Consider the following 22,188-nt stretch of genomic DNA (forward strand, 5'->3'; position numbering starts at 1 on the left):
TGTTTTTTACTTGATGCACATTACATTGTTCTATTGGAAGTCTAAGAACCTTTGAGAACATAACAGACGGTTAGAGCAGCAATGAGCAGCAGAGGCAGGTGAGCGCTGCCCACCATTGAGTGCTGCATGTCTGGAGCTACTGAGGACAGCATGCAGCCCTGCTGTGGAGATCACGATTTACAGCTAATGGCACCCTGCAGAGACAGCTCAGGTTTGTGCTATAGACCAGCCTCTCAATCCTGGTCCTTGGGCCCCCCTGTTGTGTCTGTTTAGATGTTTTCTTGCTCCTGATTCACATGAAGGGTTGTTATCAAGCAGTGCAAAACGGCCCATTCATTTCAAGTGTGTTGGTAGCAAGAAAACATCTCAAACATGCAGGACCCTTGGGCCTTGAGGACCAGTGTTGGAGACCACAGCAATCGATTGTGTGGAACACACTTGGAAAACAAGATTATACATTTATTACATAACTTATTAACATTAAGATGACCAATGCAGCCGTACCAAACAAGTAAGGATAAATAAAGCATATGGGTCGCGAGCATTTCAAGATAGCATATTTGACAAACGTGAAGAGGGACATACATACGTGGCAAAGTACAATTGCCGGTGACAATGTACCTCCTCTCAGGAGATGGTTTGTGTTCTGAAGAGAATGTGTTTCTTATTGTCCACCCTCCCCAGCTCACAGCTTGGTGTAACACATGTAGTGGTGAGCCCTGCCTGTTTCACAGTCTCTGATTTGCCACTTGGCTCTCTTCCACACCAGGACACACTTCTTACTGCTCTTCTTCTTCGATCTGGGCGGGGTCTTCCTCCAGTTGGTGTAGCTGACGGGCTCTCCTCCCACCCACTCCCATCGCCCGCGTCTCTCCCTGTCATGCAGACCTGTGGGGTGGAAACGACAGGCAGACACCAGCACCATGATCCAACAGCCAATTGTATTGAAAAACGGTCCAGGTCACTTTGACCTGGTTTCGTTTCAGGAGTTGTTTTTTTTTACCTATCCAAAATGGTTTCCTTCCACTGAAATCCCACAGCCAGTCCAGATCAGCCTTGGAGAGAACACTAACCAGATTGGATCGGTGGCTGTTGCGAAAAGGAAAAAAAGATTGACACAACGTCAAGCCAATGAAAATGTCTGAATCTATGTCCCGCTGTCTCACCTCTCCCTGCATGCTCTGGCAGCAGCGGACCATGAGGATCTGCGTTTGGCGCTCTGAAAGTAGCAGGAGCCGCCGTGATAGCTCCAGCCTGCAGGGCAGGACTGAGCGCTGACCATCTGGGATCGGAGGAAGGGGGAAAGAGCCACGTGAAAACACTGTCTCGCCCATAATGATGGTTTTATATCTGTAGAAGAAAAAAACAAAAACGTCTGACCTCATCTGTGGGTGCCCATGGTTTCCAGGAGACCCCGTTGCAGCGAGTGAGCTGGCGGGTGGTCTGGTTGAGGAGCAGCAGGCCCATCAGCTCAGGGCTGCAGGGCTGAGGGCTGGAGCTGCCCCGAGGGCTCTTCTAGAGACATCCGAGAGAACACGTTAGTGTTTCCTACACTTGAAAGTTCTGAATTCCTGCTAGGTTCTCCTGTGTGGCTGAACTCACACTTGCTGCATGGTCTACATTTACATTTAGTCATTTAGCAGACACTCTTATCCAGAGCGACTTACAGCGAGTACAGGGACATTCCCCCCGAGGCAAATAGGGTGAAGTGCCTTGCCCAAGGACACAATGTCATTTAGCACAGCCAGGAATCGAACTTGCAACCTTCTGATTAATAGCCCGATTCCCTAACCGTTCAGCCACCTGACTCCACTACTGGTCTAGGCTTACATAACTCACTGGTCATTCTGATTTTGACGACAGAAATGGCATTGAGCAATTCATAATGTATCCTCACTATTGACTCACTTTCCCAGCGGGCTGTGCAGATTTTCCATGACTGATAACCTTTATTTGAGGGACAGGTGCATGGTTCAAGTTGGGCACTGCTTGTTGTGGCTGTTGCTGCCCCCTGCTGGTCACTTGCACGTTCACTTTTCGACCCTTCCTGGACGGCGATGTTTCGTCCTCCACTTGAAGTGACATGATCCCATGGTACTGCAGTCAGAGAGACCGTGAAGAAAGGGACTGTTAACAGTTTCTTGGTGGCCACTCTGCTAAGATACTTCAGGTTTAATAAAAAGTAAAGTATCAACCTCAAACTCACAGTGTACACAGTGTCTGTCCCGTTGCGATGAACTGACGATGGTCTAATCTGAGAGAATTAAGAAACATATTTATTAAGATAAAATTGTCATATAGCGTTTACCTGACAAAGCGTACAGTTCACATGGAGGCGACATACGGTTTTTCTGTTGCCTGTGGCTCGGAGTCTCTTCTTGGACTCGGTGGGCTCTGGCTGTGACATGCCGTCACCCCGGGTCAGGGTCTCCAGGACCAGGCTGTCGAGGGGCAGGGTCTCCAGCTGGATGGAGCCATGCTGGGGGTAGGGCCCATCCCGAGCCTCGTGCCCTCCCAGGCTGGGCCCGACTGGAGCCTCCGTCTGCCCACACCGTCCTCGGGAACAGAAACAGAGACGGCCGTGTCGGTCTAAGTCTCGGTCCGAACACGAACTGCATTGGCAAAGACCAGAGATTCCTTTACCTTTGCCGAAATCCTTGATGGTGATTTTGGCTTTGGAGACGTGGCCCAGAACCGTGCCTTCGGGAGACTCTAGTGTCACATCAAACGTCTCCTCTGCCTCCTCCAGATGATCTTGGACCACCTCAATCTGCCAGCTCCTTCTGGACACTCCTACAGCGAGAGAGAGAGAGAGAGAGAGACAGACAGAGATCGGACTGTCAATCACCCTATCTAGGTTACTGAAAACACAGCTTTTTAATACATATACTGTATGTTTTATGATGGTGTACCAGGATCAAACTGGATTAAGCTCGAGGGGCTCGATAGGAAATCCTTTCCGGAAGTTGCTGAGATCTCACTCACCTAGGTAAATGAAAAAGGTAGTTATTAGCACCATAATCTGCAACAGTGACTGTGTAAAACTCCCTCCCTTTTTCAGTTCGCCACCCCTGCCAAACACCCACACCCAATCTCTCTCATCTGTGCAGAAAATCAGGTAGCTGGCAACAAGATAGTATGAATCAATCCTCTTTTAAGGTTGTCTCATTCCCTGGGCCTGGGTTATCAGACCAGCTGGGTTCTTCTTCTTAGTTACGTGGTTACAGAGACATGAGCGGAGAGACCAGACACCTTGATGGTGACGTATGAGGATTCCTCTGTGTTGCCGCTGCGCAGGATGTCCAGGGAAACGGATCCTTGACCCTCACAGACGCAGTACTCAGACCCGGACAGCTCAACACGAGACCAGCGCAACTCCAGCCTGATGAGGGCACACAAACACAGTGTGACCGTTTCCTCTTTCACCGTTCGTTACCGTCCAAAAAAAGGAAACGTCTCTTCATTCAGATGTTTTCAGCCGATTCAGTCGACTCGATGGTGGTTGCCATGGTGCCCGGGGCCCTCACGTGTGGGAGGGTCCGGTGTTTCCCAGAGGATCTGACACTCTGAACTCCAGACTGTCAGACAGGGCTTCCTGCGCTGGATCGATCACATAGACGATGACTCTCCTGCTCAGGTCCCTCTGAGAGAAATGCTGCCGGACAAATCCTCCTGCAGGGAGAGCAGTGGTTGTTATTCTGGGTTACTTTCATGTGACGAGCAGGACACCATTGGGGAAGGCTATAACTCACTTGGTAGAGCATTTGACTGTCAATCAAGAAGTAGCCGCAGAGGTTTAAATCCCCCCAGTTTGTCTCTTTGGATAAAAGTGTCTGCCAAAGGAGTCTATTGTACCTCCGGTTGCTCACCTGTGCTTGTGTTCTCCAGGTAGCCAAAGTAGGGCGCTCGGAGGATGTGGAAGGTGAGGTCTTCCTCTCGCGAGTGGGCGTCCTGTGCCCTCAGCTCCCGGGACGTCAGGAAGATCCCGTAACGGTTGCCGGGTAGAAGCTCTGCCCTCCACAGTGTCTGGAGCTGCTTGATCTCAGGAGCGGAGCTGTCCAACGACTTAATCTGGAACATTCACATGGTTACCATTTTAGGAAAGTATTCACTGTGTCATTATACAATCAATCAATAGCACCCTGCGTGCTGCAACAAATGTTAACCTGCCTGAATGGTGAAGAAGACAGGCTCTGTGTGCACTTTCCCCTCCATCAGAAAGCCCCTGTCGGTGCTATCACACGCGGAGAAGGCGAAGCGATCGATCTGCGCCTGTCCGCCGTCGTGCTTATAAACCACATCCAGCTCCTCCAAGTCTCTCTGAGTGAAGTTGGACTTGGCGGAGAGCGGCGTGCCAGCCAGAAGCAGGTGTCCGTACTGCGGGGCCTGGGTCAGGAGGAAGTAGAGGTGGCTGGGTGAGGTGTCGGGGTCGGACAGGGCCAGGACGTCGGGGGTCACGGCCATGGAGGAACCCTGAGGGACGTTCAGTCCGCCGTTGCGAGACAGGGACGGCAGAACGCGGTCCACCATCTCCACGGCGATCTCCAGGGTGCCCGTGCGGGAGGCCTTTCCGTTGGCGACGACAAACCTGGGAAAAGTAGAGCGCACAGGACGATCACTTCACAGCTGCGAGGGGCTTTTTGTTGGACATTTCTGTGCCAGCTACTTAAAAGCATTCGTGGTTGGCATCTTGCTCATCGTATTTTTTGAAAATATATATAGAACTGGTAAGCTGGTTCAGAAGGGTTGCTTTACTGGAAAGTCTCCACAGGTGAAGTAGCTCTGTTGTCATGGACGTAACCCAGGAGGTTGGCAGCAATGTCCATCTGGCTGAACGTGTGCACGGCCAGCCCAGGGTTTCTGATGTCCTCCACATGGCCGTGAGAGGGGACTCTGGTGATGGTGTAAACCAGCTCCTGTGGGCTGTTTGAACCATCCGACGCTGACAGGACGTCCGTTGTCAAAACGACGCGGTCTCCTCGACTGACTTTAACAGGTTTCACAAAGAGGGCGATGTTACCTGGGAAACAAAAGATCACTTAGATCACATACGCAAGATAATGCTGTTGCGATGTCATGCTAAATGGTTCATGTGCGGCGTCAAATACCTTTCTCCATATTCTTGATGGAGATGAGGAAGTGCTGAGCAGGTGAGCGATTCTTCCCATCCAGCAGGTGAAAGACAAAGAAGTCCTGGCTGCTGGTCCCCAGGGGTCCTGTGTGCAGGTACCTCAGCTGGTTCATATCAACTGTCTCCTGGTTGCAGCTCTCCCCGGCATTTAGAGTCACCCAGTCACTGCCCGTCTGAGAGGACAAGACACATTCAATAATACAAGCAGCCTACCTTGTTCCATGAATGGGTTGACGGTTACCATCTACTGTAGAGTTACAAATATTTGACTTTGAACTGTTGTGATAAAGGGTTCTGATCACAAAAAAATGTACAGGGAATAGCTGTAATTAAAAATAAATGGAACGTTATAAGCACACTGACCTTGATCTGAAGAAGACCCTGGGTGGGAGCCGTCTCAAACACGTACAGGATTTCCAGAGAGGGAGTGTCTCTGTCTTTAGAGAGGAGGAGAGCGCTGGATATCAGCCTGGCTTCCCCAGCTTCCATCTCCAGACCAGTATTTCTATCATTCACACAACATGGCACATGCCGATTACACAAAACATCCCATTTCCTTTGATTTGTCAAGGCTCTGAAAGATCTATTCACCCCTGATATGTCTTTGTCTTGGAATGTTAAGTGAACATTGGGAACATAACGTTGGTGTTTCGGCATCTCGTCTCCAAGTAACGAGTGTCGGGACGCTGTTACCTGATCACTTGTGGTTCCTCATCGTTGACAGGAAGCACTCGGACCATCACCCTCCTCTGGAGGCTGTGTTTCCCATCGCTCAGCTGCAGGGTGAAGCTGTCCTCCATGTTCTCAGTGTCGTCGTGCTTGTACACCAGAGCCATACCTGCAGGTAAACAAGCAGGGTCCTGCCGTTTGTACACACAGACGACAGGCGATGTGCCCAAGAACTGAGCTACGGTTTTCTGCTGTCGTATCTCGCCTTCCTGTCACAACACAATAACAGGCGACAGACATCGGGCGTCTGACCGTTCCTCTGACACGATCGTTGAAACTGCCACGCGGTCGAATGACCGAAGCGGACGTTCCACGCACCGTTCCTCAGGTCCCTCATGGTGAAGTCCTGCACCACCACCCCTGCGGCGCTGCGGCGCTGGGCCGACCTCGCAGCGGGCGGGGCTCCGTGGCCGAGGGCGTGGCTCATGACAGCCCCGTGCCTGGGAGGCTGCACCACGCTGAACAGCAGCTCGTTCTTAGGGACGTCCAGGTCCGACGCATTCATCAAAGTAGGGTCCAGCTCCTTCGCCTGGCCCTCGTTCACCTGCCACACAAACACGTACGCGTGTTCCATACAGTAGGATATCGCGAGAACGGTCCTGTGTAATTCGACCTCTAAAGGATAATTTGGTCGTTGGGATGGTTGATATTGATAGGTGGGACTCACGGTGATGTTCCGCGCGATAAACTCTGGGACCTCGTCATTGGTGGGGCTGATGATGATGTAGAAGGGAACGTGGGCGGAGTCGCGCTTGCCGTCAGACACGCAGAGCATCATGTGGTCAGCGGTGGGCTCCATCCTCTGGTGTCTGGACTGCACGTAGTTCACATGGCCGTTCAGGAGGTCCCTGTAGGAGAAGGAGGCTGTGGAGCCACCAGCAGGGGAAGGGGTTCATGGGGGAAAGTTCCATGTACGTCTACACGTTTCCACATGTAGGATAAGCACCTTGCCAGGAGGAAGTGAGGCGTGACTGATGAGGGGGGAATGTTTAAAGGAGTTTCTATTTGGTCGAGTCACGTGTGTGACACTAAACCAAGGACATGTGTCGACCGTGAGGTGACAGTGAGGTGTCAAAGCGTATTGCAGTAGAAAGCCATTTTTTGAGGGCCGCTCACCAATGCTGATGCCCAAGTTGCTTTTCTCAAAGCCGGGACTGGGCAGGGTGTTTTCGATGTAGCCAAACTGAGGAGGAGAGACCAGGCTGACCACCAGCTCTTCCAGGCTGGTGTCTTCATCCGAGGCGCTGAGGTGGGCCACGGCGATGGGCGCTGAACCCCCTTCATCCACCACGAACACATCCCCTGAGGAGGAGACACGGACATCATCCACAGGGCTGATCATGTCGAAAGCCACTGAAACTGTCAACGGAGCTTGCGAAAATCCCACAAATACAAAAAAAATGACTGGGGAAAAAACGTTGATGTACGTTACCAGTCATAATGGAAGGTGGCTGGTTGTCCACAGGATACACTGTGACTTTGAGGTCGTAAACAGGCAGGCTCCGCTTGAGGTCGCTCGGAACATCTCCTCTGTTCTTGCAGCAGACAGAATGATGGTCCACCTCTCCGTCAGATATTATGAAGGTGATGGTGTCGTGCCGGGGGAGTAGTCCAATTTCGTGACCTAGACACACAGATCAGAGCATGCTCACCACTGGGCTATCAGTCCACATGTAGATCAGTCTAATGCAATGACGTCATTTCATGTATCTTTTCCGGACACATAATGCAAACTCACATACGGCAAACTCTTGAGTCTCAATGCTGGCTGTCAGGTGTTAATATCTATGGACATTTGTAAAGGTCATCGTGTGTTAGAGATGAGCGATTTGAAGTGATACCGGTGTGTTTATAGGTGATCACTCCGGCGATGATATCTTCCTGATGGAAGTGATCCACCAGCACGCTGTTTTTGAGGACCACTCCGTGGTAAGGCTGACGCGCAATCAGGTAGGTCAGACCGCCGTCGTCACTGTCCGTGTCTGTGGCATAGACGTACTCTGCTGTGATGATGACGTCTTGCCCCTCCGCGCAGCCGAGATCTGGTTTCAAGCCAGGCATGACAACTGGCAACTCGTCATTTACTGGTGCCACCTGTGGGTAAGAATATCAGTTCATCCACAAACTCACTACTGACACAACGAATAAGCTTCAATGGGAGAGGGGTGTTGGAAAATGTCAATGGGACGTGAATAAAAGTTTTTATAAGCCGTCGTAAAAGGAACCTACATCGACGTGCAAAATGAAGTCGATAGCATTGGTGCCGTCAGTCGCTGTGAACCCGATGTCGTCTCCCACGGTCTCAGAGTTGTCATGACGATACCTGCGAGGAACGAGAGACGGGTCAATTCTTACAGTCGGCGTCGTCGACACAGGTAACGCTGTCCACTCAAACGTGTGCATGGAAGTGAAAGTGAGTTGCGCGGGTTACGAAATGTTCCTGTATCTGACCTAACTTTTAGGGTTTTCAGATGCCGGAGGGTGAAGGCCTGCCCCGGGGCCATGGGGAAGCCGTCCAGCCAGAGCGCTCCGTGCTGGGGCCGCTTCCGCAGTTCCACCCTCAAGGACTCCTCCAGGGAGTCCCGGTCCGCCAGCCAGAGGTGCTCCGAGCCCAGCGTGCTCTCCTCTCCCTCCCTCACAGCCAGGGGACTCAGGGTCACCTGGTGGAGATGGAGGACACGCAGTCACAGTGGGAGACGGTTTACAAAATACACGTCAACGTAAATGCACCATGCTAGGGTGGATTCCAGTTATAAGAGGTTCGTTTCAACTTTCATGACCTCAGCTGGAGATGTCTCTGTGATTGTGTACCTCTGGAGCCAGGTTGTCAACAGGCATCACAGTGATGTTGAAACATATGCCGGTGACCGTGCCTCCTTGCTGATTGGTGACAGAAAGTATCATCTGGATGTGCTGAGCGTATGGGCCGATGTCCAGGACGGGAGGCATATACGCTACTTTCAGAAAGTTGACTGCATGCTAGAGACGAAGAACGCCATTAGTGACTGAATTCTTCCAAAAGTAACTTTTCTTTGTATGGTTTTGCAACCTGCGAGGGAAAGTCATGTACTACATGTAAGCTCACCTGTGTGAACAACCTGAGCACAGGAGCGTTGGAATCTTTGGTGAATTTGGGGACGCTGTCCACGAGGAACAGCCTTCCTGCGTCGCGATTCCTGACCGACGAAAAAACACATTCAGGCTATTAAAACAAACTGAAACGAGTCACACCTGTTTTCCCTCATTCACACTGATGGAGAATGAAGCCCGACCTGGAGGAGCCGGTGTAGAAGGGAGGACTGGTGACCGTGAACGTGAGCTCACTGTCGGGGGACTCCACGTCCACAAAGTGGAGCTGCTTTTTAGTCAGGTGGACAACCTCTGTCTCCTTGACGACCAGACAGCGGGACACACCAGGAACCTCTTTAGGAGGCTGGTCAGGCACTGGGTTGATGTGCACCAGAATGACCTGTAGAGGAAGAGAAAGCGTGACATTTAAGTGACACGGCGGCGTCCCTAAACCGACTTTGTGGAGGTCTGTTGACTGCGGCGTGAGTGGGTGAACTCACCTGGGGCTCAGAGAGGTTGGGCGGGTCATGAAAGTCGGAGAGCACCACCTCAAAAGAGTCGTGGAACACTTCGCCCCCGAGATGTCGATAGTAGACCACCGAGTGGAACAGGTCCTTCTGCAGGAAGCGGTGAACGGGGAAGCCTGGAGGGAGAAGAGGTGAGGATGCAGCCAGTGTACATCTTGCTTGGACACAGGCCTACACCATGACTGGGGTAATAATGCACAATGCATATCCACCTTCTATGCACCACAAATAGTGGGTCACCACGTCAAAAAAATTGAACCAGACGTTTTCAATTAAAAACAGCTTCGCTAACACTTTCCCCAGATCCGTGGAATGGATAAGAAACCAGACAGCCTCCTGATAAAGGTGTCTTGTTTTAGGGGGAACATCCTTAGGAAACAATCACCTGTGAGGCCTGGACCAGGAAGCTTCATGATCTCCCCAGCTTGCGGCGGACGGGTGACGTTGTAGAGGATGTAGTCGTCGCTGGAGTCCATGTCGGAGGCCTGGAGCACGGCTCCCCGGAGCAGGGCCGTCTGGCCCTCCGACAGCTCCAGCAGCATGTTGGTGGTGAGGAAGGGCGGGCTGTCGTCCTTGGGGAGGATGTTGATGGGGAACTTGTGCCTGGTCTGGTGGCGCCCGTCGGTGATGCGGAACACGACAAAGTCCTTCGTGGTGTCGCTGTCGTCGTGGTGATAGCGCACCGCGCCAGCTCGGATGTCGTCGATGGTGAACATGAAGCCCTTGCCACCTAGAAGTTACACACACACACACACACACACACACATGTTACAGTGGTGTCAGGTGGAATACACTGAAATGGCATGTAAATATACTCCGTCAGAAGCAGGAGAGCTGTCGGGTTGTGGGGTTACCTCTCAAGGTCAGCCTTCCGTGCTGTAGCCCGTCCACTGTGATGATGCGCACAGCCCTCAAGTTGTCATTGTCCACAATCTGGAGCTGGTCCCAGGTGATTGGACGAGATTGGCCCTCCAACAGACTAAGACCTGAGAGGCCAATGAAAGATGCTAAATAGACACCAGCTAAATGCTAACTTGTTACCTATGTGCAGTCTTGAATTCAACTGTCACCTACCCATGTTCCAGGACACCCTGGGTGCATTGGTGTCTGCCGTCCTCACGGACATGTGAACCACGATGGGTGGGCTTTTTTCAAAGAAGAAATCATAAACTTCAAATTCTACCTGTGCGGAGAGATTGGAACTGATGACTGTATGAATTTACAGGCAACATTTGGACACCGGACCTCCGAGTTGGTTACCTGTCTCGGCCGTTACCTCGTAGTTCCTGCGCTGCGCGTGAGAGGAGTTGGGCGGCTGGTAGCAGACGAGCATGTCGTTGAGGTCCAGCCAGGTGAAGGAGGAGACGGGCTTGGTGTGGTCGGACAGGTGGGTGAGGAAGCCCTCGGCAGGGGGCCTGGTGACGTTGAACACCAGGAGCTGCTTGGGCGTCTCCCCGTCTTCTGCGTCCACGGTGGCGGTGGAGATGGGTGTGAGGATGAACTGGTCCACCTCCAGGATGAACATGGACATGAAGGCTGGCTTGGGGGGCTGGTTGGGAATGGCGCCCGATATCAAGACGGGGATCCAGGCACGCTCTGACTGCACTCGCACAGTCGACAGACACAAACACACATGTAGGCACAGAACCAGTACAGGGACACACACACACACAAACTAGAAAATAATATCAAAGTGCTTCTATTGTGATTACCCTCGATTATTGTACGTTTTGGGTATTTTGGTGTGCATGATAACACTTGAGGATCTTATACCTGGTATATGCTTCCACTCCTGGTGTCAGTGAGATCCAGCCTGATGGTGATGTAATCGATGTCAGGGGAGGGGGGGTCTATGTGCTGGTACCTCAGGCCCATGACCAGGAACTCATCACACGTAACCTTGGTGACCTTCACCAACTTTAGTCCCTTCAAGCAGTCATCTGCCTTACACTTAGCTCTGGCTTTATTGTCTGAAGGAGGAAAAAAGAGAGATTGAGCTTGTTGAATAACCACCCGAGAAAGAATATTAGCCATATTGAAACCAACATTTTAATATAGCCCAGTGGAATCTTGAATTGAAACTCGAATACCTTAAGTCCATGTTGCATCTCATTCTTTGACATATATTCACGGGTCATACCAACTCACAACTGTGCCCGATTTGTAAAATAAAAGAATGTGTCGTGTGACTCTCTACCAAGACCATACCATGTTGCTGGTGCAGAGTGATAAAGCTCTCGGGCTCGTCTCCTCTGATGGACGGCAGGTCAGGCTCTCCAGTCACCAGCTGACCGTGCCCTGGGAGGTGGGACTCGTGGCTGGTCACGCGGACGCTGCACTCCAGGCTGGTTTGCTTCTCGTAGTTGAAGGACACGGTGTTCCCATCCAGAATGTTGGACAGGCCGTAGAATTCCGGAACTCGCAGGGATTTGGGCCCCAGCTTGATGATGTTGCAGTCGGGTTCCATGATGACCACACGGAGGGAGAACACTTCGACGTGCGTCTCCGACGCGGTGAACCTGATTCAAAAGAATAAACAGGACGTTTGTGTGTGCTGCTGCTTTAAACAGACACTAACGTTTTTACAGGGAAAAAAACACGGACGAGTTTTTTGGTCCAAACGAGTCAAATCAAAATAATACGTACAAAACAAAAGTACTTGACTGGTGTTGGTGAAACACAATGAGGGCAATAACAGTACCTGTACAGTCGAAGCTTGACAGTGTCCTCCTTTAATATGGGACAGCCATTATGAACGTACTTTACTTCATCAGCCAGATAATGGCAGTCAAAGACCTGTAATTGGACAAATAAGACCATTGACGTCTTCATATCTCCACAGGGCCCATGTAACTCAAAATGAGTTTATTTGAATCCTGAGTTTCCACTGCTATGAGCTCACTAGAGTGGCAGCCTATGTAACTCCAAGGCTGGCAGAAGTTAAGATGTGCACAAACAATGGCTGTCTTCTGGCAGCCATTCTTCCAGATGATCTGTCAGCACATCTTCATTACACCAGTGTTTTCCTGCAGGCTCCCATAGCTCAAAGCTTGTACACAGAAAGGTCTAACTCTACATCTGCCATCACTCCACTGATCTCTCAGAGAAAACAGGGAGGGGGGCTTTACCACAATACAATACAATGCATTTTCTCATGTATTTTCGGAGGATAAATGTACAAACCAATATAGAATTGCCTATCTTGGGATCAAGTGTGTGTGTGTTTTGTCAGTAAGATCAGGGTGTCACATGACCTGAGGCGAGAGGATGCCCACTCGTTGGGTGATTGGCTCATTCAGGACCACCTCCACCTTGCACGCGTCCTTCTTATTGGGGATGAGGAACTGGAGGTCCCCCTCCTGGAGGGAGGCTGACTGGCCCCTCTTCACTCTCAGACCCAGGTTGGTCTTCACAAGCGACCCCTGGGATGGTTGGACCAGTCCCACAAGCAGCCACGGGAGCAACGTCCATCCTGGTGTTCCTCTGAGAACCACCATCACTGAATCAGCAGAGGATTTCCCTGGGCTGCTTCATGAGTTGGGTCCCAATGGGAGGGTGGATGTTGAAAAGATCAGATGGTTCTTCTGTTGTTTATCTTTGGAGTGGTTTGACTGGAGTTCCCTGTATCTCTGTTTGTGCAGGAGCTGAAAAATAATCATTTCAAATGTCATTAGATTAACTAGTAAATACCTGAATATACACTACCTCCAGTACAATCAGCACAAAGAAAGTACAGAATTGACTATAGGTAAGGATAGCTTGGCAATAAAACACATTTGTGACTTAAAATATTCTGCCAATATATTCCAACTGTATTCTAGTGCTGATATCTATAGTAAGTCCACAGGCTTTTCCAGGGTTTCTTGTTTCTGAGAAAGTACAGAATGGTTATTTATGAGGCAGTTATCTAGCCCCTCATCTCACGCTGTCCTATGGAGACATTGTGATCTTTCCCATCTGGCTTTGAGTCAGCGTCTCTGACAGTGGCTAACAGGCCTGTTTCATCATCTGGATGAGAATTCACAGTATTTAGTATTCACTGGTGTACATTTCATCAATATGTGTCCATATATATGTGGTAAATGCAGTATTCTGCAAATGATATCACACAGAATGTATACAAGCTTGAATGAAGTAGAAAAACAAGGGAAAGAGTTCACCGAGGTTATTAAGAGTAGATTAATATCACACTGAGCCAATGGGTCAAATTTCTTTCCCTCTTGTCATGATGGCGACACATCTGGAAGTGGCTGAGCCGTCCAGGCTTGTCTTTGTTTACTCATTCCTTCTTCAGCCTCTGCTCCCCCCTCCCCAGAGCGGCCTCTGCTCACAACCCCCCCCCCGCCCCCCCCCCCCGCACATCAACCTCTATTCGCCCCTCAGTGGAGGCTCTCTGTCTACCTCCCACAGTCCCCACTCACCCCTCATCTTTACCTCAACCTCTGATCACCCCTCCCTCCCTCCCTCCCTCCCTCCCTCCCTCCCTCCCTCCCTCCCTCCCTCCCTCCCTCCCTCCCTCCCTCCCTCCCTCCCTCCCTCCCTCCCTCCCTCCCTCCCTCCCTCCCTCCCTCCCTCCCTCCCTCCCTCCCTCCCTCCCTCCCTCCCTCCCTCCCTCCCTCCCTCCCTCCCTCCCTCCCGTCCATGACAACACTACCCTGAAACCTTGACACTCAAACAAAGCCTGACTGAAAGCAGTTTTTAGAGACCTTACAATTAGCCTACCATGTGTAAAGCGCCCTGGCTATTGACTGATGCATAGTTTTATCAATCACTACAGCATGCGCCAAACGACACAAATACATTGTGTTTTTTTGCCTTCCAAATTGTTTTTTTCACCATGTTTCCTGTGGTGGAAAACCTCAGCGCCCGGCCACATCCGCCCCTTAGCTTTGTTATCTCAAGTGTGAGCCGAAGAAAAGCTGAAAATCGAATACTCTGGAAGTAATGTATTTTCACATCAATGTTTGTTTATTATGCTGGACTAACACTATACTGACTCCTTTGAATGCACTGAATCCAGTACTGGGTTTTTTGTGAGTGTGTCACACACTGACAAGGTTAACCCACGACAAGGTTAACCCACGGTTAACCCACGACCCAGAGCAAGTTTCAGGATTTGGGAATTTGGGATGGACAAATTATGCTATATATCCACAGTATAATATAGGCTAGTTTAAGAAAGCCAGATAGTTTTAGAAAAACAAATGCATTTTAGCCTACTTATTCTGTTCTCAGACTTCCCACACTGCCCCTACCTCTCACACCAGCATTTTCGCACATAGCCAAGTGTCTATGCAAGACCAATTCAAAGCATGACTGACAAGTGTAATCATGTGCAGCCTTTCAATTTAAAAAGCACCTTGTTGTGTTGTTAACACCGGAGGTTTGGAAGGTAACACCAGACTCTCTCGCGCTGGAGCCCCCTCCCCTCCTTCCAGAGATTTTGGAACTTGGCCTTTGCCTGAGGGTAGACAGAGTTTGTGATAATGACACACTAGTCGTTGATCCAACCTGCTTATTTCCAGGTGCTTCTTAGTGTTTGCACATGGGCCAGTGGGTTTACAGTCTGGGGGCTCCTCTTAACATACATGAACCCCAGTGTAACAAAGTTAATAGCAGTGGGGAAGTTGTGTTATTAAACATCAAATCTTACATAAAAAAAATTGCAGCATCTGCATATGGTCTGGTGCAAGGCCGTAAATCTGGTCAAACTGTCCCCCCCCTATATATTGATATGAAAATATGAATCTGCTACACTACGACAGGAAACCACGCACGCTGTTCGAAATGATCATAAAAAATGTAATTCGGCCCCCCCAATGTTGATTTCATGGCATTGGTCTGGTGTAAATCAGGGATGTAATAAATGCACAGTCATATTGTCATCTTTAACACTGATAGGTTCGAAAGCAGTGAACATGACATAGCCTCCTAATACAATCAGCCAGTGGCCTGGTCTGTCTTCACTCACTGGGTAAAAATCCTAAGATTGCTGAAATTATAGGTCCTTGTATAACAACACACTAATCCATGGTCACCACAATAGATTGAACAAAAGATGTCGTAGGCTATATTAACATCTGTTTGTCTTTTGTGTGTGTGTTGTGGAGGTGTATGGATTGGTTTTATTGGTATGGGGGAATGAAATTCCATAGGTCTGGGGTGGCAGTGGCACAAAAGGAGCTCAGGTGTTAGTGGGAGACGGTGCCAGTTTATGTGGGAGTGTCTGAGGTGTGTAGGAAAACAGGGCTGAGATATGTCAGAAAGACAAAGGGGTGTTTCCTGGACACAGACTATAGAAATCTAGACCATAGATGCTGTATGAAGCTCTTTCTAGGTCATCTACATTTGACATGTTTTGTATTCTAGGACTATATCTAGCCTGTGCCTTGGAAAGTGGCTGCTGTAAGAAAGGCTGGGATGAAAAAATCTCCCAATTTAGGTGATCAGAGGGTTACCTCAGATGTTTCTCCTAACACACTGAAGATTCACTTCTCCTGAGATCATTTACTAATGATTCATGTATGGGTTGGGTAAAGAAGGCTCTGGAAGAGACTATGGTCCAGCCAGACAAACGTTTTGGATTTGGCTCAGAGGCAACTTCCTCTTCTGTATTGGGGGTCTGTTTTCTAATGCTGGCTGAGGAGGTCTGAAACGAGTGGAGGATTAGGCCTCATTACTGGAAGAAACTAAATTAACTTCCTCCCAGCGCTCACGGCAGCTGGAGACTCTAAACTTTCCCATCCCTGCCACAAAGTCCTAATTTGGCCCCAGTCCAAACTTCTGGCATCCCTGACTATAGGTTCTCTCAACAGGACAAAGATCACTTACTCAACTCTGGGCTGGGGGCTGGATTACTGGGATCTCCTTGTTGCATCACTGGGTTACTGGGGATCAAACTAAACGAGTTCACACTATAAACTTTCTGAGATTGCTTGTATGTGTGAGAGTGATGGATTATGTGGATTTTGTTGCTATCTCTGAGACAGTTTAATCTTCTCTTGCCTCAGGAATGCTGATGGGCTTCGCTAATCAGTTGCTAAAATCTGACTCTGGAGTTTGTGACCAATCATACAACTCACAGGTTCATTAACAAGAACGGTGCATGTTGGTCATACATTGCTTGTTGTTGGGTTTTTGATGTGACTAGAAAAACCAACATATTTCATCATTACAGCCAAAGTAACAATCACTTAAGACAAAATGGCTTTCATTCAATGACATGCAACTTGGTCCTGAACAGGATAGTCTGTTACAGCAAACTAATTCCTTCCTGATTTTGACACATAGATGAATGGCAATCCCTCAGGCACACTCACTGAAGTGTGCTACAATAAATGTAACTTTGTCTTTCTCGACAACTTCAAAACTATCTCCATTGTTTTGGGGGCGAGCTGTAACAAGTCTTCACCAACCTTGACACTGATTATAAGGTTTACCTCTGTTCAAGGAGTCACTGGTCGGGTTTGGGACAAGTTCAGTGGAAGTGTTGAGAAAATAACCTTGACTTGGAACAACTTAATAATGGGGAGGGGAAGAGATACGCTATAAAGTTATTGTTCATTGCGTTCATCATATCCTGTTGAAACAGATTTGTCAGGTGAAGAAAAGTGATCTAAAAGTCTTTATATGAATTTTGGTTGCTTCCCTGACTGAATATCCTGCCAAATGCCATCAAATGTTTTGTTTCCCAGACTGCCCCTTTTCAGGAAGACATCTATTAACCCTTTAGGTCAGGCCAGACCTGTCAGAAACATAATTGTATCTGCACAGTTTCAACTACAGATCAGTCAGGAATCTCACAGTTTCTCTGTACCTCCTCCATCTACACCTCTTAGCAAAACTTCCTGAAGGCCATCACCGCAGTAGAGGACACCCACGGTCTCTGCTCTGTGTCAGTCCTCAAACGTGGCTCATATCTTACATTCTCCTCTAAGACTGATGTTATCACTAAGCTACAGTTTAGCGATACCGGAGCGTATTTGGAGCTGTGGTCAAAGTTAAAAGCTTGAATGAAAAACAAACACTTTAAGAGCTTGCTGGGTTGTGTCAGTGTCAAAACTCACTCTTAGACAAAGGAATGCCTGTTATTTGATTATGTGTGGTAGGGAAGCAGTTGGGATGTGCTAAATAGCAGACCACACTCCAACTTGGATCACTGACTCACACCATCAAGATATTCTGACACATTTCAAATGGTCTATTAGATACAGTCTATGACTCTTTAATGTCATGTTCAGTCATGACCAAGGATAGCTTTCATCCCTAAAGTTTGGCCAAACATGTAGTCCTAAGGTAGTGGTCTAGATGTGCCTTTAACTAGCCTCCACAGCTGGGAATGTCTGCCTGACAATCAGCTGGCTCTTCTCAACTCACACAGTCAGCAGCATGTCTCTCATCTTGTTAATCACAGGGCTTACAGCCGACAACAAGTTCCAAAAGATAGAGCTGAACAAAGAAGAAGAAAAAAACTGAAGATACAAAAGGACACTTCTACTCTAACTTCTACTCTAAACATCCCACAGCCCACGTTTGGCAGCCATCCAGCATATTCAAGCATGTCCCACGGTGAGAAATGAGGACTCTTTATGCAAATGATGCATCTTCTGACAGGAATCAGGGGTTGAGTACTCATTCACTGAACACTGACACAAGAAGATAACATGTGCAGTGTGTGTGCGTTCATATTAACCATACATATGTGGGGTTTTATTTGTGACCAAAATAATGAACTCAAGCTTCCCATGTCACTCATATTATTTCAAATAATCTTGTCTCTGAATGATTGAACAGATACTAAATCTCACAATATAAACGTATAGTCCCAAGTAAGACTTTCTTAAATACCATGAAACAATGTCTTTGTCTCTGTAAATCTCCCAAAGTTTGCAGAGAAGTTGTGATGTTTGTTGTTGCTTTTAAGTGGCTGTTTTCTCACGAAAGCAATACATTCTTTTGGTAGTGGTGTGTGTGTATTTCTGCCTGAGTGTTTTTGTGTCCCTGTGCAAGAGACAGAATGAGAGAGAGACAGAGACAAAAGAGAGAGAAGAAAGTGTGAGAGGGGAGAGGGGAGCGTAATGACTTGTTAAGGTTAAAGATTATTCCAAGAATAAACATTTGAACGACACAAATGTCAACTTGCAAACAAATCCATAGACCGCAATGCTTTGTTTAACCCAAATGTTTGTCTCTAAAAACACGAAACCCGACCACCACCAATCCCAGTGTTTACCACTGTGGTAAAGAAACACACAGCTTATCCTGCTGAAAAAAAAAAGAAAAGAAATATAGGCAGACATGCCCTTACCTGATCTGTGAACAGTGTGTGTGTGCGTCTCCCTCTCTTTCTATCACCGAGAGCTCTCCCAGCGTGTGCTCCTCTGCTTCCAGCAGCCAGGATCTCATTGATCAAGAACCTTGGTCACTCCTCGACAGCTAGCCCCACCCCAAAAACACACAACGAGGTGGGTGAGAGAGAGAGAGAGAGACACGAAAGTGAGGATGGAGGGAAAATAAGTTCTCAAAAGAAGTCGGCGGGGATGCCTGCACGCCCTCGGCAATCTAGGATCTAGGATGGGCTGAGCCGCAGAAGAGAGGCGCGCTGGAGCGGAAAGAGCAAAAAGACAAACACTGCGGTCTGAGATCAAAGGCTTCCAGAAGGGCTCCAGAGCTGGTCTGTGGTTGCGACAGCACCTTTGTTTTCAAAGCTGGAAGCAGGGCTAAGGTGCTTTGTTATGTATTACGAACCTTTTAGAAACAATTACGGCAAAAACCCAGTGAAGAAAAGTCTCTTGAAGCATTTTGTGTCGTGTTTATCTTTGTACACATCTCGACACACTTCCTTCACCCTTGAAGAGTTGTATGTTCAAATGTGAAGGACGCTCGTGGTATAATGAGAGAGCAGTGATAACATCTGGCTCAGCGAAGGACATCTTTGTGTTTCAGGGGGCTTTTGAAGTCTGTTAGCCAACCTTATCCTGACCTATGGAAACAGGAACTGAGTCCTGGGGCTATGTTCAGCTCAATGAGTGGTGAATCTTTTCAAAAATGTATTAAGTTTTAGCAATAAAATATATTGTTTTGTAAGTCTGTGACTGAAGGCACAAGTGGTTATTGTGCAGTCCTGTTATGTGTGAATGCCCTCAAGTGGACTTTATTTGATATTGCAGCCATAAAGGTTTCTGTGGAACTCCTAGGGATAATCTGCCAAACTGTAATCCAGGGGCTAGTTGTTCAACTCCTGATGCATGCAGACACTTTACGGTTCCTTTGTCGGTAGTTAAGTGTAACCCTCTAATATGTCAATTTTACAATATTTTGCAATTTTGAGGAGGAATCTAGTTGCTGCTTGTAGCTATATTATATATGTGTATATTTATATACATGTATTATATAACATATTTTTCCTCTTTCTTGACTTTGAGGGATTAAACAAATAACTCCCTTTTAGGCCACAGCTATATAGCTGTGATGAAGCTCAGTGCTTACCAATGTCACTGCTCATTTACAGGCAAACATGTAATTGTTTTAAATGCAACACCTAATTCTTAAAAAAAACTATCTGAGTACACAACAGTCCCTTTAAACAGTACAATGCTTGTCAAATTGAGTGTGACATTCCTGGGGTTCTCTGTGTAATTGCTTTCACACAGTTCTGAAAGCCCTTGGCGGTCTCACAACCCAATCAGAGAGCACCCCACTTCTCTGTCCCAACCGGGATCAAGGCTTGTTTTCACACTTTTTTTTTCTTTTTTTTCGAGCTCATTTTTATAAGATTACTTTACCCTACTACTTTATCCAACACCGGTTTGCAAAGTGTCACGTTTTTGAATGCGTTAGGATGACGATCTTCAGCTTGAGATTTCTTCCTGTAATGCTTTTGTTCTTGAGTTATGTTTTTGGGCTGTTGTTACTAGAAGAACAGGGGAACGGTGGCGAGGAGGAAGAGCTCAGCAAAGCCATTCTAGAGATGCTGCACATCGAGAGGTTTTCTACACCGTACCAGGCTAAACCACACCCCTACATGAGGCAGGTTTACCAGCTCCTGGATGCACACGAGGTCAGAGATTTGGGCAACTCCGATGGAACCCTGGTGCAGAGCTTCCGGAGTGTTCAGGGTAGGAGGTCTCTTTCTAGTCAATGGTGAAATATTAATCTATAAATCAATAAGTCTTTCCTGGACTAAGTTCAAAGGTTTTGTTTAGCTTGAAATCATATCTTTAGGATCATTGGAGGTTTGTGTTTAATGTAGCGCAATGTTTTTCAAAAAAAAAACAATAACCTTTTACAATCAACTGAAACATGATCCAATAGTGGGCTATGTTTAGATCTTTATAAACTGCTGATATGTGTAAGATTGTGATTCGACTAACCTTCTCAGACGACAATGAACACTGTCACTGTGTTTCCAGGCCCAGAGTGTGCTCCTCCAGGCTGGATCTGGTTCAACGTGTCCCACGTGAAGCCCTCTATGACGGGGGCAGAGCTGGTCCTGCTTCGCAAGACCCTCCACCCCGACCCCCTCAGCGTCACTGTGGCTCTGCACAGCCTGGTGAGCTGGGAGGAGGGCGTGACCGGGAGCGCACCTCTGGAGGAGAGACTCCTAACCCTCGACCAGCTTCCCCCGTCCGGCTACGACGTGTTCAACGTGTCCGGCGTGCTGGCTGAGAAGCTTCAGGAGGTGGTGGGGTTCCAGCTACGCTACAAGGATGAGAGTGGGAGCCTGGTGCTCCACGAGGCCCTGACGCAAAGCTTCTACTGCCTGGGTGCTGGCTCCTCAAGCCAGCCGCTGCTGGTGACGTATCGGGCCCGGCCCCTTCTCCGACCCCTGGTCGCCATGGGTTCAGGGCTACCCGTAGCACGAAGGCAGTATCAGCCATGTCGCACCGTGGGTGGACAAGGCAGATGCCTTCACCGACGCCATGCCTCTCCAGACTCCCGGTGCAGCCTCCACCACCGCTACGTTGACTTCAGGGAAGGAGTCTTGGCCAGATGGATTCTTCAGCCGTCGGGTTTCAACGCTTCCTTTTGCAGGTGAACAGGGACTTTGTCAAGGTATACAAACCGCTGCCATACATCCATCTCACTTGGTATGTTACCTGACAATGACTGTCCCTGTTTTCAGGGGTTCCTGCAACATGTGGTCGTCAGGGCTGTCCACAGAGGAGCTCAGACAACAGAGAGCAAGTGATGAGAGTTCAGTCAAAAGGTGAAGATGTTCACATCCAATGTGTTGATGTTAGCATCTGTATTATATTTATACTGTTTTGTAAGTAACGTGTGGCTTGTTTTTTAGCTTCACCTGTGTCTCCCAGGGATTTTCCTCTGTCGCTGTGATGCAAAAGACAGAAACGGACGAGGTTCTCATCAAAACCCTGAGAAATGCAAAGGCAAAAAGCTGTGTGTGCATATAGAACAGCAAGTAGGCAAATGGTATCAAATATGCGTACAATATTTACTTTCACGTTTATTTGTCACACAACCTAAGGTTTTGTTTTAAGCTAAATTTGCCATTGTCGTGTAGGCCTATTCTTTGGATCATTCGTCACAGGTTATACACTTGAAATAAATTAACTATTGAATGTTTGGCATACTTACGTATTATATATGTATATTAACTCTTGTATATATTATTTTTAATGCAAGTCTTCCAACTGACTGTTTTGTGATGTAGCCTTCTTGTGGCAATTAAAAAAGCTTACAAAAAACTCGTCGTTGGCCTCCAAGGAAGTT

The 22,188-nt window shown here is 48.3% G+C and overlaps 2 protein-coding genes and 1 long non-coding RNA gene across 6 annotated transcripts; 1 reads left to right on the forward strand and 2 right to left on the reverse strand.

Moving 5' to 3' along the window:
- frem1a (Fras1 related extracellular matrix 1a) lies at positions 1–20,969 on the reverse strand. Of its 4 annotated transcripts, XM_084691144.1 has the most exons (39): positions 20,829–20,969; positions 18,764–18,891; positions 14,816–14,917; positions 12,711–13,100; positions 12,158–12,252; positions 11,665–11,975; positions 11,230–11,426; positions 10,733–11,056; positions 10,531–10,639; positions 10,311–10,442; positions 9,842–10,186; positions 9,430–9,572; positions 9,133–9,329; positions 8,946–9,036; positions 8,672–8,839; positions 8,312–8,520; positions 8,090–8,183; positions 7,702–7,954; positions 7,293–7,484; positions 6,977–7,162; positions 6,528–6,724; positions 6,179–6,404; positions 5,825–5,969; positions 5,495–5,636; positions 5,109–5,304; positions 4,756–5,020; positions 4,171–4,588; positions 3,870–4,071; positions 3,528–3,672; positions 3,253–3,382; positions 2,913–2,985; positions 2,644–2,793; positions 2,345–2,556; positions 2,207–2,254; positions 1,909–2,097; positions 1,381–1,515; positions 1,167–1,282; positions 1,004–1,089; positions 2–888 (listed from the first exon to the last, which is right to left on the reverse strand). In XM_084691144.1, the coding sequence occupies exons 4-39, from the start codon at positions 12,951–12,953 to the stop codon at positions 686–688; spliced, it is 6,567 nt and encodes a 2,188-aa protein (XP_084547270.1). In that variant the 5' UTR covers positions 12,954–13,100; positions 14,816–14,917; positions 18,764–18,891; positions 20,829–20,969; the 3' UTR covers positions 2–685. The 4 variants fall into 4 exon arrangements, with proteins under 4 accessions (XP_084547271.1, XP_084547270.1, XP_084547269.1 ...); XM_084691145.1 differs by lacking the exon at positions 14,816–14,917 and having other exon boundaries at positions 1–888; positions 1,381–1,512; XM_084691143.1 differs by lacking the exon at positions 14,816–14,917.
- On the forward strand, positions 20,297–21,896 carry LOC146222137 (bone morphogenetic protein 2-B). Its single transcript, XM_084691148.1, has 4 exons — positions 20,297–20,573; positions 20,868–21,489; positions 21,581–21,664; positions 21,752–21,896. Exons 1-4 carry the CDS (start codon positions 20,297–20,299, stop codon positions 21,867–21,869), a joined length of 1,101 nt encoding a protein of 366 aa, XP_084547274.1. The 3' UTR covers positions 21,870–21,896.
- On the reverse strand, positions 21,472–22,187 carry LOC146222138 (uncharacterized). Its single transcript, XR_014746707.1, has 3 exons — positions 22,054–22,187; positions 21,758–21,830; positions 21,472–21,608 (listed from the first exon to the last, which is right to left on the reverse strand). It is a non-coding gene; the product is annotated as an uncharacterized LOC146222138 (long non-coding RNA).
- Position 22,188: the final 1 nt, after the last annotated feature.

This window comes from Hypomesus nipponensis, chromosome 25 (genome assembly GCF_054491055.1).
Source record: "Hypomesus nipponensis isolate SF chromosome 25, ASM5449105v1, whole genome shotgun sequence".
Lineage (NCBI taxonomy): Eukaryota > Metazoa > Chordata > Actinopteri > Osmeriformes > Osmeridae > Hypomesus > Hypomesus nipponensis.